The sequence below is a fragment of the Cynara cardunculus genome, assembly GCF_001531365.2.
Source record: "Cynara cardunculus var. scolymus isolate 2C chromosome LG 9, CcrdV1, whole genome shotgun sequence".
NCBI lineage: Eukaryota > Viridiplantae > Streptophyta > Magnoliopsida > Asterales > Asteraceae > Cynara > Cynara cardunculus.
In genome coordinates, this window is record NC_037536.1 from 15,567,985 (window position 1) to 15,583,115 (window position 15,131).

A 15,131-nucleotide genomic window follows, 5' to 3' on the forward strand; every position below is an offset into this window, starting at 1 on the left:
TTTGATACTAATATTGATATTTTTTGTGCAAATTTTTATATGATATTTTCAATTTTATATTTTATTCAAAAATAAAAAACATTATCGTTTTCTCAAAATCACATAAAATCGTATTTATATCGACATGAATAAAAAATAAAACGAAACATTGAAATTGAAATGTGTCTCGATGCATTGCACGAGTACCCTTCTACTAATTATAAATACATATTTGTGTAATCAAATACTAATTTTTAAAAAAAATTGTCATTATGTAATATTGTCAAAACGTATACATCATAATTAATTAACAATTTTATTAAAAAAAAATTAAAACTATTTCTTAAAGCTTATTATTTATTAAAGGAAAAAAAAATATAACTTCAATCTTTACTCAAAATATGAATCAAGTTAAAGTGCGTAACTTTTTAATGCAATTTACCCTTTACCAAACGCTTGTAATCACTTACCAGCAGACGGATTAATGGTAGCATTTCCGACCATCAAAAATGGATCGATGGCAAACGTTTATAACCTGGTAAAAACTTACCGGGTAAGACTATCGATCCTTATCTTCTCTCTTACCGGGTAAAATTCTCAGTGCTTGTTATGTTCAACCGACAAGTGCTTACTAAGGTAAGTATTTAGTAAACGGCCACTGAATCTAAAGCAGACTGATACCAGTTTGCAGCATAAAACCTTTTATGCTTCCCAACAATTGAAGTCCACATGAATACAAGTTAAAAGTTAGGTGTCATTAAAGCTAAACTACTACTACTAATACTACTACAGGTTTATATATATCTTGTTAATACAAAAACATTAGAAACAGAAACAACCCCACTTTTGTTTTAATACATACTACATACATCAGACATAACATAGATCGATTGATATATAGATAGATACCAACACAGGTTTCAACACATCTTCATTTCATGTATATCTTCTTTTTCTAGATCCTGAAAACACAAAAACATTTGGTTACCATAAATCAACTCAATGAACTGTTGTTGGCTGATAAGCTAGCTGATAAACTAGTCATGTTTGTTAAAACTCAAGAGTCGTTTACCAAACTCTTACCGGGTGTCACTTACCTTACGGTAAGTATGGCAAGGACCGAGAATATGACATGACAAGAAGCATAGCAAGGACCAACAATCTTACCTAGTAAGTGAGGGAGAAGACTCTTACACGGTAAGTGCTTACCAGGTAAAAAACACTTACCACACTCCATTTTGATGGCCGATAATGTTAATCGATAAGGTAAGTGATGGTGATGACTCTTGAAGGTAAGCACTTACCCAATAAGTGTTTAGGTGATAAGCTAGATGATGATGTAAAATGATATGTTGAAAAATTAATTGGAAAAATATAAAGGGCATGTTTATGTGTACTTTTTTGGTCATTCTGCTACTAAGGCTATGTTAGGCAAAGTAGTAGTTGTGTAGTCATGTTTGTTAAAACATGGTTGATAAGCTAGATCACAATGTAAAATAACCTAAAATGACATGTTGAAAAATTAATTGGAAGGGGCAATATTGGAAGAAAATAAAACTTTGAAGCTTATTGAAACGCTACTTGAAATAATTTTTCAAAAGGCATGTTTCGGCTAACCAAACGGAGCTTTTTCAACAAGCTAGCTGATGGTTGTCAAACATGGCCTAAGGGGCAGTTTGGTTGGTTTTCCACTAGGTTCCGCATGGATAAAGCCGTCTATCAGAATTAAACTGTCTGTATAGACTGGAAAGGTTTTTGTTAGAGAGGGTTTTTTCATAGATAGAAGACGCGTGTTTTTTTTATTATGAGGGGTAGGTTTAGGAAAAACTTGGCTTTCTGCATAAAACTCCCCCACTAGAAACTTACTGAATAAGCCATTTTCTATATCATTAAGCCACCACCAAAGAGTCATGTATTAGCTGACCGATTCAGCTTTGAGTCCAATTAAGCTCATTAAACTGCTAACAAACAGGGAAGATCGAAAAACGGAGATTACTTACTATTTGGACGTTTGATGTTTCGGCAGAACCTGCTACCACATCGGCACCGAAATGCCTTCACAGGATGTTCTTCGTCATCAAAATCAATACCATAATCCTGCATGGATGTCAGAATTCATATACATATATGATATTATAGCAATTCAACAAATAAAACGGGACGCTCACAAGTGCAAAAACATAAACCATAGGAGCAGGATCAAGAATTCCGGGAAAAATAACACTCCTAAACAAGCACATGTTCTGGTTTAACCAAGTTCAAAGAACGGTATAATAAACCAAAACAAACAAACAAACAAACCCAATAAAAGCCAAGCAAATGTAGGGTCCATGGGTAGGATGTGGACTGATCTTTCATCTACCCTAAGATCCCGTTTGGTTTGTAGGATTGGAAAGGATTGGAAAGGATTTGGAGGGATTTGGAATTCCATTCCAATCCCATGTTTGTTTTGAAGGAAATCTTGGATTTAAAATCCGAGATTTCATTGAAATACCACAAACATGTGTTAAGAAATCCCAAGGGGTTCGTTGGTATTTCACAGGATTTTGTAGGATGTGTGTGTAATAATATTTTAAAATATGTTGTTTTACAATGATCAATTAATAAAAAGGTAATTAAATTATTTTTATAATTATCTATAATTTGTTTTTATAAATTATCTATAAAAAGTGAAATTCAATCCCATTCTAAATCCTACAAACCAAACACACCAAAAGATTCCAAATCCTCCCACAAAACCCAAATCCCTCAAAACCATATCATCAAACCAAACTCCCCCTAAGGGTTAATTAGCTAAATGACCTTTTGACCGTTCTTTTTTCAAATTCATGACCTTCTGATAGGTTTCTAGGCATTCTTATGTTAGGCAAAGGCGTTCTCAAATCTGGTTAGAAAGTCATAGATTTACAAAATCTATCAAAAGGTCATTTAGTTAGATAACCCTCTACCCCGAGTTTGCAAAACCAAAGAAATGAAAGAATCATGTGAGTAAACGACAAGTGTGAGTGTGTGAAAAGCAGGGACAAATGTGCGGAAACTAGGGTAAAACAAAGACAGAAACACAGTACAGTACTCAAAAGGGACAACTACTAGTGCAACAATGGTAGAATCTAAATACTGAATGTTATCAAACTCACCCATGTTAACTCTTCTAGAGCTTTCACCTTTCTTGTTGTGAAGAACGCAAGCTGCACATAAGGAACAGAAACAAGATTCACTTGCAACATCTAAAATATATGTACAAGTAATAAGCAGAAAGAAATGTATTAAGCTACATGATAATAGTGATGATCAGGATTCTCCACTTCCACGGGAATCTCCACCAAATTTGAGTCGAAACACCTACCAAAAAGAAATATGGATTTCAGGTCATTTTTCATTGTCATAAATTGATCACGTTTAAGTGAAGAAACCCAACATAGAATGATATAGGATGCATTTGGTATCATACAGGACTGGATAGGACTGAACAGGCGAGAGTGAGGTAGACAGATGAAAGAATTGTGGAATGTTTTAGGGTTTTAATTAGTTTAGTAATTTACCATGTTTGTCCCGTCTTCCTGATTTTTGTTCTACCTATTTTGGCGGGGCAAAAAGAAAATACATTTTTGCCCCACTCATTTTTGTCCAGTCCCAGTCTAAGCTTAATGAGCTTATGGGACTCGCATCTTATTTGGTTAGCTATAAATAATTGTTTGGTAGTGGCTTGATGATATAGAAAGTAGTCTCTTCCGTAAGCTTCTAAGGAGGAGCTTTATACAGAAAACCAAGTTTTTTTTCTTACCAGCAACTCCCACTTAAAAAAACATGTTCCTTCCATCTATGAAAAACCCTCCCAAACAAAAACCTTCATAATCCATACAAATAAATTAATCTACACAAATAGTTTTATCCAAACAGGACTTAATGGAAAAGCACCCAAACAACCCTTAATAATCGCACCAAACATGGGACAACACATTTTTGTTTTGTCCTGTCATGTGTACCTAATGCACCCCTATTGATGGCGAATATCACTTCATCCCACGGCACAAGCCCCATAAACGTTCGACATTGACGGAAAAAGACATAGGCATCAAAAAAAGTACATGAAATCATTTCGGTTAAGAAGCTCAAAAACAACGATTGCAGAAAGCCTCTCCTTCACTTGGGATTCTTATACTCATGCTAAATTCAAAGTAACACTAAGGGGTTGTTTGGTTGGTTTTCCATTAAGTCCTACATGGATAAAGTTGTATGTGTAGAGTAATCTGTTTGTATAGATTGGAAATGTTTTTGTTTGGGAAGGTTTTTTCAGAGATGAAAGTAGCGTGTTTTTTAATTGGGAGGGGCAGATTTGGAAAAAACTTGGCTTTCTGCATAAAGCTCCCCCACCTAAAAGCTTACTGAATAAGCCACTTTCTATATCAGTAAGCCACTACCAAACAATCATGTATAACCAAATAAGCCGAGCCCCATTAAGCTGCTAACAAACAGGCCCTCACACATCAGCTACGGTGTTGATCGGTTTAAAAACTCCAAAATTGTGGCCACTAAAATGACTTTTCAGCACATGAACAATCAAGAAGCTTGCACCATAAATCAACAATAACACAGAAAATGACTTGCAAAAATGAAAACAAGGTTATAATTAGGAACTAACTAAAACCATCTGGAAAAGACAAGTAAAGCTAATGAGGGTAACCGTAACTAATTAAGGAAACAAAAAGCTATTGCAGAATGAACACGAAATGGGGAAGCGCTGCATAAAGACAGAAAAATACGAGAGAAATGCAATTGCAAAGTGCTTAATTAACCGAGGTCCAATTGGAACAAACAACAAGCTCAAGATTCAGTCTATGCGTACCAACTCACCTATGATTGATGAACCTAGCCACATTTCCGTAATAAGTGGCATCCAAACAAAGAGCTTCTTCATCCTTTAACTCACTCTCTGCACCCCAATCAGCATCAAGCAGTACTGGATAAGCATGTTCATCTTTGTTTGAACTTCGTGAAACTCGATCATAGAGTTCTGCATTGGTTAGTACTTCTCCGACATATTCGCAAATGAATGCACCTTTAGGCAGGTCCTCAAGGGTGCGGAGACCCCAGCCTTTTCCTCCGGGTGTCATGAACACCTATAAGGGAAGAGACAGATTTTATATGCATATTATGCTAAAAACCATAAAGGAAAGCATTCAACTGTTATAGACGGGCCTCCGCACCTAAAGGACTGTAAGATTCCATATTTGTTTGAACTGTAAGATCCCACCAAAAGGTTTTAACTGTAAGATCCCACATTGGTTCAAGAGGGGAACTAAGGTTGCCTTATGAGGGACCGATACCTCCTCTACAGGATGCATTGTAAACCGTGGGTCCAAGGTGGACAAAGCGGGCAATGTCCGGTACGGTTGGCCTGGGATGTTACAAATGGTATCAGAGCCAGGTTTTGGACTGGTGTGCCAGCGAGGATGCTGGGCTCCCAAGGGGGTGGATTGTAAGATCTCACATTGATTGGGGAGGGAAACTAAGGGTGCTTTATAAGGGACTGGATACCTCCTCTACCAAACGCGTTTTAAAACCGTGAGTCCAGCTGGTGGATAAAGCGGACAATATATGGTACGGTTAGCCTGGGATGTTACATGAACCCTTGACCTCCTAGGAGGCTTGTAACCCGGGTCCCGCTAGGCCAATGGCACTTTAGTGAAAATCAATATTAAATGCAATAATAACATTGAGTACAATTTCAACTGGAGTATAAATCTTACCTGCAATTTACGTTTAATACCACGTTGTACGACTCGGTTGCCACACTGTTTATTGCAGCCACACTTCAACCAGCATTCCTTAATGAAACTCCTCACAGAGTGACCTTTGCATGGCTCGATAATCTCCTCGTTTTTCGATCTTTCTAGAGGACATTCCTTGCAGTAAAACAGACAGTGCTTTTGAGGATCACGATTCATTTTTATACACTCATCCAAAAGCTCCTCCTTGACAAGGCCGTCGATTGTATATGCAAATTCACCCCCAGATTGCAGTGCACAAGCACAAACTGTTGATGATTTCAGACAATCGCCAAAACAAGTAGAACAACAATTGTCATCCCCAATACGAGCAAGTGAAAAGTTAACATAAGCATTCTGGAAAACTGCATTTTGGGGAATGTAATGGAATGATGGAGGACACTCATTGTTGACTTCGTTTACCAATGAAATTATCACTGATTCTTGTCCTTTGGCTATGTCATTGGCATCATGGAGTGACCTTATGTCATCAGCAATCAACTGATTATTGGACACCATCGTCAAATTTTGTAGCTCTGAATCTTGAATCCCATTCTGCTCTATGTGCATGTCATTTTCACAATCATCTCCAGCATTATCAACACCTTGAATGCCATTCTGCACTATGGCAGGTTGAAAAGCGTCATCAACACCTTTGCAAGGTGGAAGACACCCCCCATCCTCACCTTCATTGCCGACTGAGCCATCGGCATTGGGCGGCACATCTTTTCTTCCGTCATCCACTGCACATGATGTTCCCAATGAACCATTAGGTGGTGTAGAGCCAGTTTCATCATCCAAAAGACATTCACACATATCTTTCATCAGTTTCTTCATGGAAAAGTTTGGGTCCAAGACTTTGTACGATTTAAGACATTTATCTTCCATTGTTTTTAACAGAGAATCGACATCTGTGACAGATAAGTTTGTTTTTCCCAAGGAGTTGCAGCTCAAAGAAATCTTGATTTCCCCAGAGGATGAGGAAGCGATTTCTAATTTTGCTGTCGATTCAACAGGGACCATTGCAAGCTCTCGATCACTTGTTTCATTTGATGCAGCTAGAGCATGGGTGCTTAGATCTTTGTTCCCAGCAGATTGAGATGTTAAGAGCTGAGATCCATCTCTGACCAGTTCGGTAGAATCTCCATTGTTCATTGATTCTGTAAGTTTCAAGAAAACAAATTCTTACATAAATACTAAAAGCTTACATTATCTATAAAGATGCTAAACAACAAAATATCTCAAAATTCACAACCAATGCAGGCAAATGTTAATCTCAGCTACTTGAGATAAAGAATTCAAAAACTAGTAACCAGATAGGTTACTACACCTTAAAAGACATTATATCGTCATTCTTGAATGACAGTCATAATAGGATATGGGTATACACAAAACTATTAAACTGCATGATCAGCAATAAGAAAACAAGTCAATCAGAATACACATGTATATCACACGTTATGATTACAAAATAATCAACCTCCTGTTTCACCGGCAAAATCATGAAGGGGAATACAATAATTTTTTATCAAATAAATTGGCAACAGAGCATGCTTAGGGCATCCAAATGCCAACATTTTAAAAGGTCACAAAACAAGCTGAGCTCAACAAACAATGGCTGAAATTTTAGAAACTATCAACACTCTAACCCCCATGAAGAGAGTTTTCCAGTAGAATAAAGGGAGAAATGTGGGCTCATACACCAAATTACCGAGGTCAAGGGAGAAAATGTTGGTGATTTTAGTGTCACCGTTTTCATTTGGTATAATGGGTAAATAAACGAGAGCTAAAGGGGATCTTTACTTAGTTTTTAATGCAAGTTAGGAGGTGCGAAACGCACACTTGTATAAGACTAGATTGATCCCAATACGACAAAAAGGCGGGGGTCAAGGGGGCCGCGCCCCCCTTGCTGGGTCCCAGGTGCAGCGCCCCTGGCAGGGTCCAAAATTTAGTTCCTAACGGAGGTTTTGGATCTGTAACCTTCTCATAACTGTCTTTGGTCCTATCCTCATCCATTTATGGATTTAAATTTGTTTTTTGGCTCGAGTCTAAGGATTCGGAATATTCAAAACCTACCGTAACATAATCTAATTTCTGTGCCTAATAAATTAGATTGTTCCTTCTTGGATTATCCCATATTCAGAATTTCATGCACCCCAAGGCTATAGGGTCGAAATATCTGATTCGGAAAGTGATATACACGATCCAAGCAAGAATCCAAGCAATTGTGATTTCAGAAAACCACCCTATTGTTCATTTACCTCAATAAAAAATGCTATGATTCCATGAGATAATAGATGTTCATAAAATCTTACATTAATCATATGACTGAGGACATCGTGTTTAACCAAAACCCTTAGTTGATTGCAAGGATCCTTAATGTGGCCAATATGTAGAATGAACTGGAAGTACTATATATAAAGCAATGTACGTGTAAGCATTTCAAGAGCGTTGTCTCCTTGTATGAATCATATTAAGCTGTACATTGAGATAATTATCATGGTAGCTTAAGCTCCAGTGAACACTCATGTAGGAAGAGAAAAGAACAAAAGGAAGTTGATAGGTACAGCCACTAGTGGTATAATGGAGGTTCCAAATTCAAGATAGTGAATAGAACCCACATTTATGGGTAGACCATATTCACAAGGAACATGGTGTTTGACACAAACTTCCATCTCCAGCTTCCTTCCCACACACCCACAGGTCAGAGGATACATGCACATAGGAATTCAGGACCTGGTAGAACTGTGATTTAGAGTTTACCTTTGGATGCATATAAAAATGGTAAGTATTGGAATGCAAACATGACCACACGGCTAATCTATGGTAGATGCCAAGTCCCATCTATTTTAGGAACATGAGCACATGACCCTGTCAGTCACTTCCACTAGTAGGTAAAAACACTTTTGTTAAGTAGTCGAGTCCTGGCGATGCACTGCAGCCACTAGGAAAACAAAAATACTACACTGTGTCGTATACGTTGCAAACAGGAATTGCCAATTATTGACACAAAATTTTGAATCCAAGTAGAGCTTTTTCAGTTACTTTTGGGGTGAACATGAAATAAACTCCTCTAAGAATATTGTTCACAAATAACTGGAAATGGTACAGTTACAATATATGGCTTCACTCTAAATTAGCTAAAACCCCTGAACATGAATGCATGTTCCAAGATTTGGATATAAGAAAATTGTGAAAGCATTTGGCATAAAACCAAAGCAGGCCACTTGGAGTTGCTTATATGAACCTCTGTCTCAACATTGCAGTAAGCTACTCTAATTTAGTATTGTTGACTGATATCTGTTTCAATCACATGTAAGCTTATGACAAATCATGCATATTTCAACAAGATTCCAGTTTCCAACAGGTCCTCCTGTAGAATCTAGCAAATAATTGATTTCACGGACATGGTTACTGCAGGGATCATAGCAACACCTCACACTAACACATTATTAAAAAGAAATAAGAAGTACCTGGCCTAATCACTGAAAGAGGCACCACACGTGGTGAGGAGTCATCTGTGACTGGTTCATCTTTGGGCTTTTTTAATGCAAGAGTGCTTTGTTTGGGAAACTGTTTAGGTTTTGGCTCTTTAAAGCGCACTCCATGGGATGGCCTATCAGAAATTGACCTCTTTTCTCGAGGATCAGTTTGAGGTGAAAGAGGTTCTTTCCCTTTGTCTCTCAGATGTCTTGGACGGAGAGCTGAATCAGATCCAGATTCATTTGCGACATCTGGTTGGGTTCTCTCAGCATCTCCCAGATGATGTGGTGCCAAAGTGTTGGCTAAAACAGGTGTCTTCCCCTTGTTGCTACCATGTGCTTGGGGTGAAACAGGTTGGGATTCATTCCTTGTTACTGGCTCCCCTGCTGAAGTTTTAGCCTGTGCTCGAGACTGAGACTTAGGTATAGCATAAGGAAGATCATCAATCTCCAACTTCGGCACCTTCAGTGGTGTTTCACGTGAATTAGGGCTAGAGCTGATGCAAGAGGGTGAAGCTTGTCCATCTTGGTGCCTTAACCGCAGCCGCTTTAAAGGCCGTTCTGGCTCTTCAGGAATTTGTGTTTCTTCTTCAATAACTTTCATTCGCTGGTAATGAAGAGTGATGCCAAGAAAGCAAAAACAAAGAAAATATCATGTTAAAGGTACATGTATCAAAAATATTATACTCCTGAATCACATTCACATATATTACATACTTCAGCTTGCTCAAGTTTCTTTTTCTGCTCTGCTGCCTGAAAGATGATACCAATCAGAAAGAAAGAAAAGAGAGGTAAATTAGATACACATGCAACAAACACAACAGCAGTAAGATGGTACAGCCCTGAAGGTGCATTTGGTAGTGGACAGGACAGAACAAAACGGAACAACGTCTCACGTTTGGCAGGACTTTTATGTGGAACAGATAAAAACAGAGTAGAACAAAGTGGACCAAGCATATTCCATCCCCACCCCATGGAAGTTGGAACAAGGTGGAACAGAACTATATTTTACAAATATAACCTCAAATAAAACATAATTTTCTTCTAAAACATTAAATCTGCCTCCCTCTTTACATTTTATTCATTATTTAAATTTTATTTACTGTAATTCTATGTTCTTTAAACTTTCACATTACTGTTCTCAAAATATTATCTTATACGATTTATATATTTGGGTTAGTTTATGTAATTTATTACATATTAAAAACAAAAAGGTATTATAGAAAAGTTATAATATAGAAATTGGAAACTACCATGAACTTTTTATTTTGGTGTCACTTTAATCGTCCGGACGAAAAATTTGTAATGATATATTTTGTTAAAAATATTTATTTTATTATAATTTAATAAATTACATAAATTAATCAAAATATATAAAAGATGTAAGCAGCTCATTAGGGGTAAATTGGTCATTTTATCTCTCCAATTCTGTTTTACCAACGTTGAACAGTTGTTCTGTCCTGTTCTATTCAGTCCTGCCTGTCTGGATACCAAACGCACCCTGAGTGACATCTACTTACTTCAGCTTCAGCATTCTCACGCTTTTTCTTCTCTTCCTCAGCCTGGAAATAATACCCGTGAGGAATTTGAAAATAATAGAGATGCATAAAAAAAATAGTGATAATGATAGCAATGAATTTGGTGACATAATCAGAAATGAAATAGCATACCTCTGCCTCGTCACTGTCAAATATAGCATCTGCAAGAACTCTATAATTTTCCTCTTCAATATGTCCCCAATTTTTGTCATAGGTTTTTAGAAGCCTCTTTAACACAGGTTTTGTTTTCTCTTCAGGAATCCCAAGCTCTCTCATAGCACGGAAGGCTTTTGCAACCCTTGGATTGGGAGCCATCACGAGTTTTGCAGGTTTACCTACAAAGGATTCAGACTATCCAATACACCTGTAGAATTTCTAGAGTTGTGAGGGAGCATGATATTTACCGAAACTAAAAATGGGTAGTGCAAGACCATATTGTGATGTGAATTATGCTACAATTTGTTCATATAAACACCGGAAAGCTATAAACTTTATCCTCAAGAAGTTAGGTGCCTAAACTGAAATTACTACTAGTTAATATTCTATAAACCTTGATCAATCGAGTACTCAACCAAAACTACATGGTCATTTCGGATGATGATATATAACAAAGAAGGAAACCCATGACGAGGAGTGCACAAGGGTTATAAAGGCAAAGATTGCGTACTAGTGTTATAAAGAAAAAGTTTGCTTTGTGTCATGTGTATTTTACTTGTAGATCAGGAGATAGAAATTATAATATAAGTTTTTTTGACATTCTTTTGAATGAAGAAGAAATAACTAGCTAGCAAGGGAAATCACGAAGATAAGACCTGAAGTCTTTCAACCTACTTGGATGTAATTACACAATCTGAGAACTTAAAGAATAAAAGGAAGTACTGGATAGCTATTAACCCCAATGCAAATCTAATTTCAAATCATCAAAGAGGAAAAACACCATAGAACTTAACCTACAGGAATCAACAGTTTATAAAAACATCTCATGGGAAGAATCCTAGCTCTTTTTACAAAAGCACAGTCCTCAATCTCAACAAAATACCGATCTGTCTATGCATGCCTAACATAAGACTCCATGCCATGTCCTCCACATACGAGCAGACCATATCATTCAAGGGAAAGGGGTAAAATAAGCATGTAAAACTGAGAACAAACTATGTAACTGAACAACATAGAGAAGTACAGAACATTTCAACTTGCTAGCAGCTGAATGTATAAACTTCGAATTGCAAAAGAAAACATTAGTTATTAACATTTCATCCATGCTGCAACCAAAAGTATCTTTTAACACATGCCACATATTTTAAGTACTCTCCATCCTTCGAAGTCTCAACTCTGGAAACAAACGGACAAGCACTAACCCTGCCCATAGTGGGGTAAAGAAAGAAACATGAAAGAGTAATATAATAAGTTCACTAACATAACCAATACCACCTCACCAGCTTTAACTTTCAAGAACAGCTAAGACCAGAGAAGACAGAGATAATATTTGTGGGTGTTCATTGTCCTCGTAAGTTTCCAGATGGACTCCGCCAAGGGAAAGAAGTTCGTTAAACAGAGGGAGAAAAATATAAGAGATCAAGCAGATGAATACTGAAAATACCAAAGACGGTTCAAGAGTAACTGATTAAAAAAATAAACACAAAATGTGAACAGTCACAAAAGCAATGGTAATTTGTAAGAGACGCTTCTAGATCTGAATGTATCGGGACACAAAGTGAGACCCTAGTGCCAGAAACCTCAACCAACCCAAAAGAGGGCAATCCAATATAAGTTCCCTTTCTGGAGAGAGAAAAAACTGCTTCACAATTGCAATATAACTCTATTTTGCAACTAATAAACACCGGATGGGTTTATTTGATCACAATGGTGTTACTATTATGAACCATCGCTTAAATTCCTTAAACTTGACCAGCCTAGCATACTTCCGTGGGTTCCTAATAAAATGGACTAGACATTAGACAACATAGCCTTAAACAAGCATTAAAGGAATAAACAGTTTTCACCTCTGTTCTACAATCCCCAACTCCAAGAGGTATGCTATGAGAAATGAATTAGTAACGATCACCGTACCATGTAAAGCCCCCTGCAGATCAATTTATACCTATAAACCTGATATTTTTACAGGTAATAGAAATCATAAATGTGAGAATCAGTGAACTGACTTCCACCTATGGTATGTTTGGCAAACTAGCTTATAAGCTAGGTGTTGGCTGAAAAGCTAATCATGTTTGATAAAAAGTAGTAATCTAAAATGACCTAAAAGAAATTTTAAAAAGGGCACTTATGTCAAATATGAAGGGCATAACTGAAAGAAGCAAGAAAAAGGTGAAAAGAAAAGGTTCATATATGCTATTTGAGGTATTTTACAAAAAACAAGCTTATGGCTTAAGAAAAGGGACTTTTTCATTAAGCTCAAAAAATAAGCTAGCTTATGTTTAAGATTGGTATTTATCAGTATCTTCTCCTACAGCCTAAGGGAAATGAGTCCAATTTAGACTTGATACACATTACATCAAGAAAAAATATATCATGTAATGAAAATAGAATAATGTCAGCTTTAATTTTATATATATATATATATATATATATATATATATATATATCAACATTTCGGAAGAATCAAGTTTCCATCAAGAATGAAAATTTCTAAATTGGAAGTAGTAACTTTGTTGCTTAATAGAACTTCACATACCATGAGTTAGAAAATAATGTAAACAAAAAATTTAAAAATTAGATGAACCCAAAAACAGTGATTTTCTGTTCACATATCATCGCAAAAATTAGCAAAATAATTGAACCTCAAGTCATCTTCCTCATTATCTTGTGTTTATTATAATTTACAAACACATTAACCTAACCCGAACACAAAAACCCCATTATTGCTGGAAAAAATCAAACCAGTAGCTTCGATGAGCGGGAAACGAACAGCAAAGGAACAATGTCAAATCCACTAACACGAAAACACTTAAAATTGACTAAAGCTGCTAAAACCCACAAGAAACATCGATTATAACGCATATAACTAAGATCAAACGGTGAACATGCAAAACCAACATCAAAAAGATCGATAGAAACCACAAAATCACAAGCATTACTGAAATTAAGATTCAATGTGTTCGCATTTCCTTACCAACAGCGTCTAATTTTGCAGCGAGCTCGATGGAGAAAGGAGACACTCTCTGTGTGTTGTAGGGCACAGATAAAGTGGAGGAGGGTTGGTAGGGCATGTTTACAGAAATTGGAAAACCTCCGTTTCAAAAGGCACGGAAGATTTGATGTTTACATTTTAGCCCCTTTGGGGGTTAATTGTACAATGAAAATAGTATAAGGGGGTCAAATGAAAAATGGAAGGAATTGAGTGCAATTATGGACTGATTGGTAGTTGCTGAATGGTTTGTCCTGTAATGATTAAGTGGTCATAATAATTAAGAGACCCTTATTATATAGTGCAAAATAAAATATAATTGTTTGGTAATTATTTTCAATGAAATTAGATAGTTGAATGGTTAAGAGAGACCCATGATATAAAATCATACAGAGGGTTTTAAAACCATTAAAAGACAAACTTTTTTTGTCTAACAAGATTCAACTCTTAACGATTCAGATACTGCCTCTTTAAAGAATTATTAGAAGGATATTCACGCAATGCAGCGAGATATATCTCGATTTCAATGTTTCATTTTATTTTTTTGGTCTTTGTCGATATAATACGAATTTATGTTGTTTTGAGTAAGCAATAATATTTTTCTTAATAAAATATATATTTGAAGATATCATAAAAGTTTATATATATATATATATATATATAAGTTCTCATTTTTTGTGTAATTTCTTTAATTCAATTTTTTGGTTGCAATTTAATTAGGTTTAATGAATAAATAATTTATTTTTGGTTTAGTAATATAATTTTTATGAACATAATAACTAAGTATTCTGTTAGAACTCAATAATTATTCTAATTATATTTTTTAGATTTTATATTTAAAATGAGAATTTTATCATGTACTTGATTATATTTACCTACATTTAGTTACACAAATTCAAACATGGAGCTTAATAACTTCTACTTACGTACAATTTACTTGTAATGTTGAATTTTAAGTATTATGCATCAATAAACAATAATTCGTGTATAAAATATTATTTTTAAGAGTTTTTATCAAATAGTTTATAATATAACTAGAAGMGTACTCGCGCAATGCAGCGAGATACATCGTGTTTTTAATATTTCATTTTATTCTTTATCTCAGTCGATGTGATAATATGGCTTTATGTGATTTTGAGAAAGCGATGATGTTTTTATTTTTGAATAAAATATATGTTTGACGATATCATAAAAATTTTACAAAAATATATCGATATTA

The 15,131-nt window shown here is 35.8% G+C and overlaps 1 protein-coding gene across 2 annotated transcripts; it reads right to left on the reverse strand.

Annotated features, from left to right (window-relative positions):
- Positions 1-663: 663 nt before the first annotated feature.
- On the reverse strand, positions 664-13,959 carry LOC112518538 (probable inactive histone-lysine N-methyltransferase SUVR1). Of its 2 annotated transcripts, XM_025126267.1 has the most exons (12): positions 13,898-13,959; positions 12,771-12,850; positions 10,900-11,131; positions 10,750-10,791; positions 9,947-9,982; positions 9,221-9,836; positions 5,730-6,907; positions 4,834-5,099; positions 3,255-3,321; positions 3,117-3,167; positions 1,980-2,076; positions 664-941 (listed from the first exon to the last, which is right to left on the reverse strand). In XM_025126267.1, exons 3-12 carry the CDS (start codon positions 11,080-11,082, stop codon positions 916-918), a joined length of 2,562 nt encoding a protein of 853 aa, XP_024982035.1. In that variant the 5' UTR covers positions 11,083-11,131; positions 12,771-12,850; positions 13,898-13,959; the 3' UTR covers positions 664-915. The 2 variants fall into 2 exon arrangements, with proteins under 2 accessions (XP_024982035.1, XP_024982034.1); XM_025126266.1 differs by lacking the exon at positions 12,771-12,850 and having other exon boundaries at positions 13,898-13,947.
- Positions 13,960-15,131: the final 1,172 nt, after the last annotated feature.

Bases quoted from the DNA above. Each gene is read 5' to 3' on its own strand.
- LOC112518538 (XM_025126267.1), bottom strand. From the start codon at position 11,082: ATGGCTCCCAATCCAAGGGTTGCAAAAGCCTTCCGTGCTATGAGAGAG. The intron at 3,322-4,833 runs GTGAGTTGGTAC...TCTTTTTGGTAG, and splicing joins GCTAGGTTCATCAATCATAG to GTGTTTCGACTCAAATTTGG. The intron at 2,077-3,116 runs GTGAGTTTGATA...ACATCCATGCAG, and splicing joins CTCTAGAAGAGTTAACATGG to GATTATGGTATTGATTTTGA.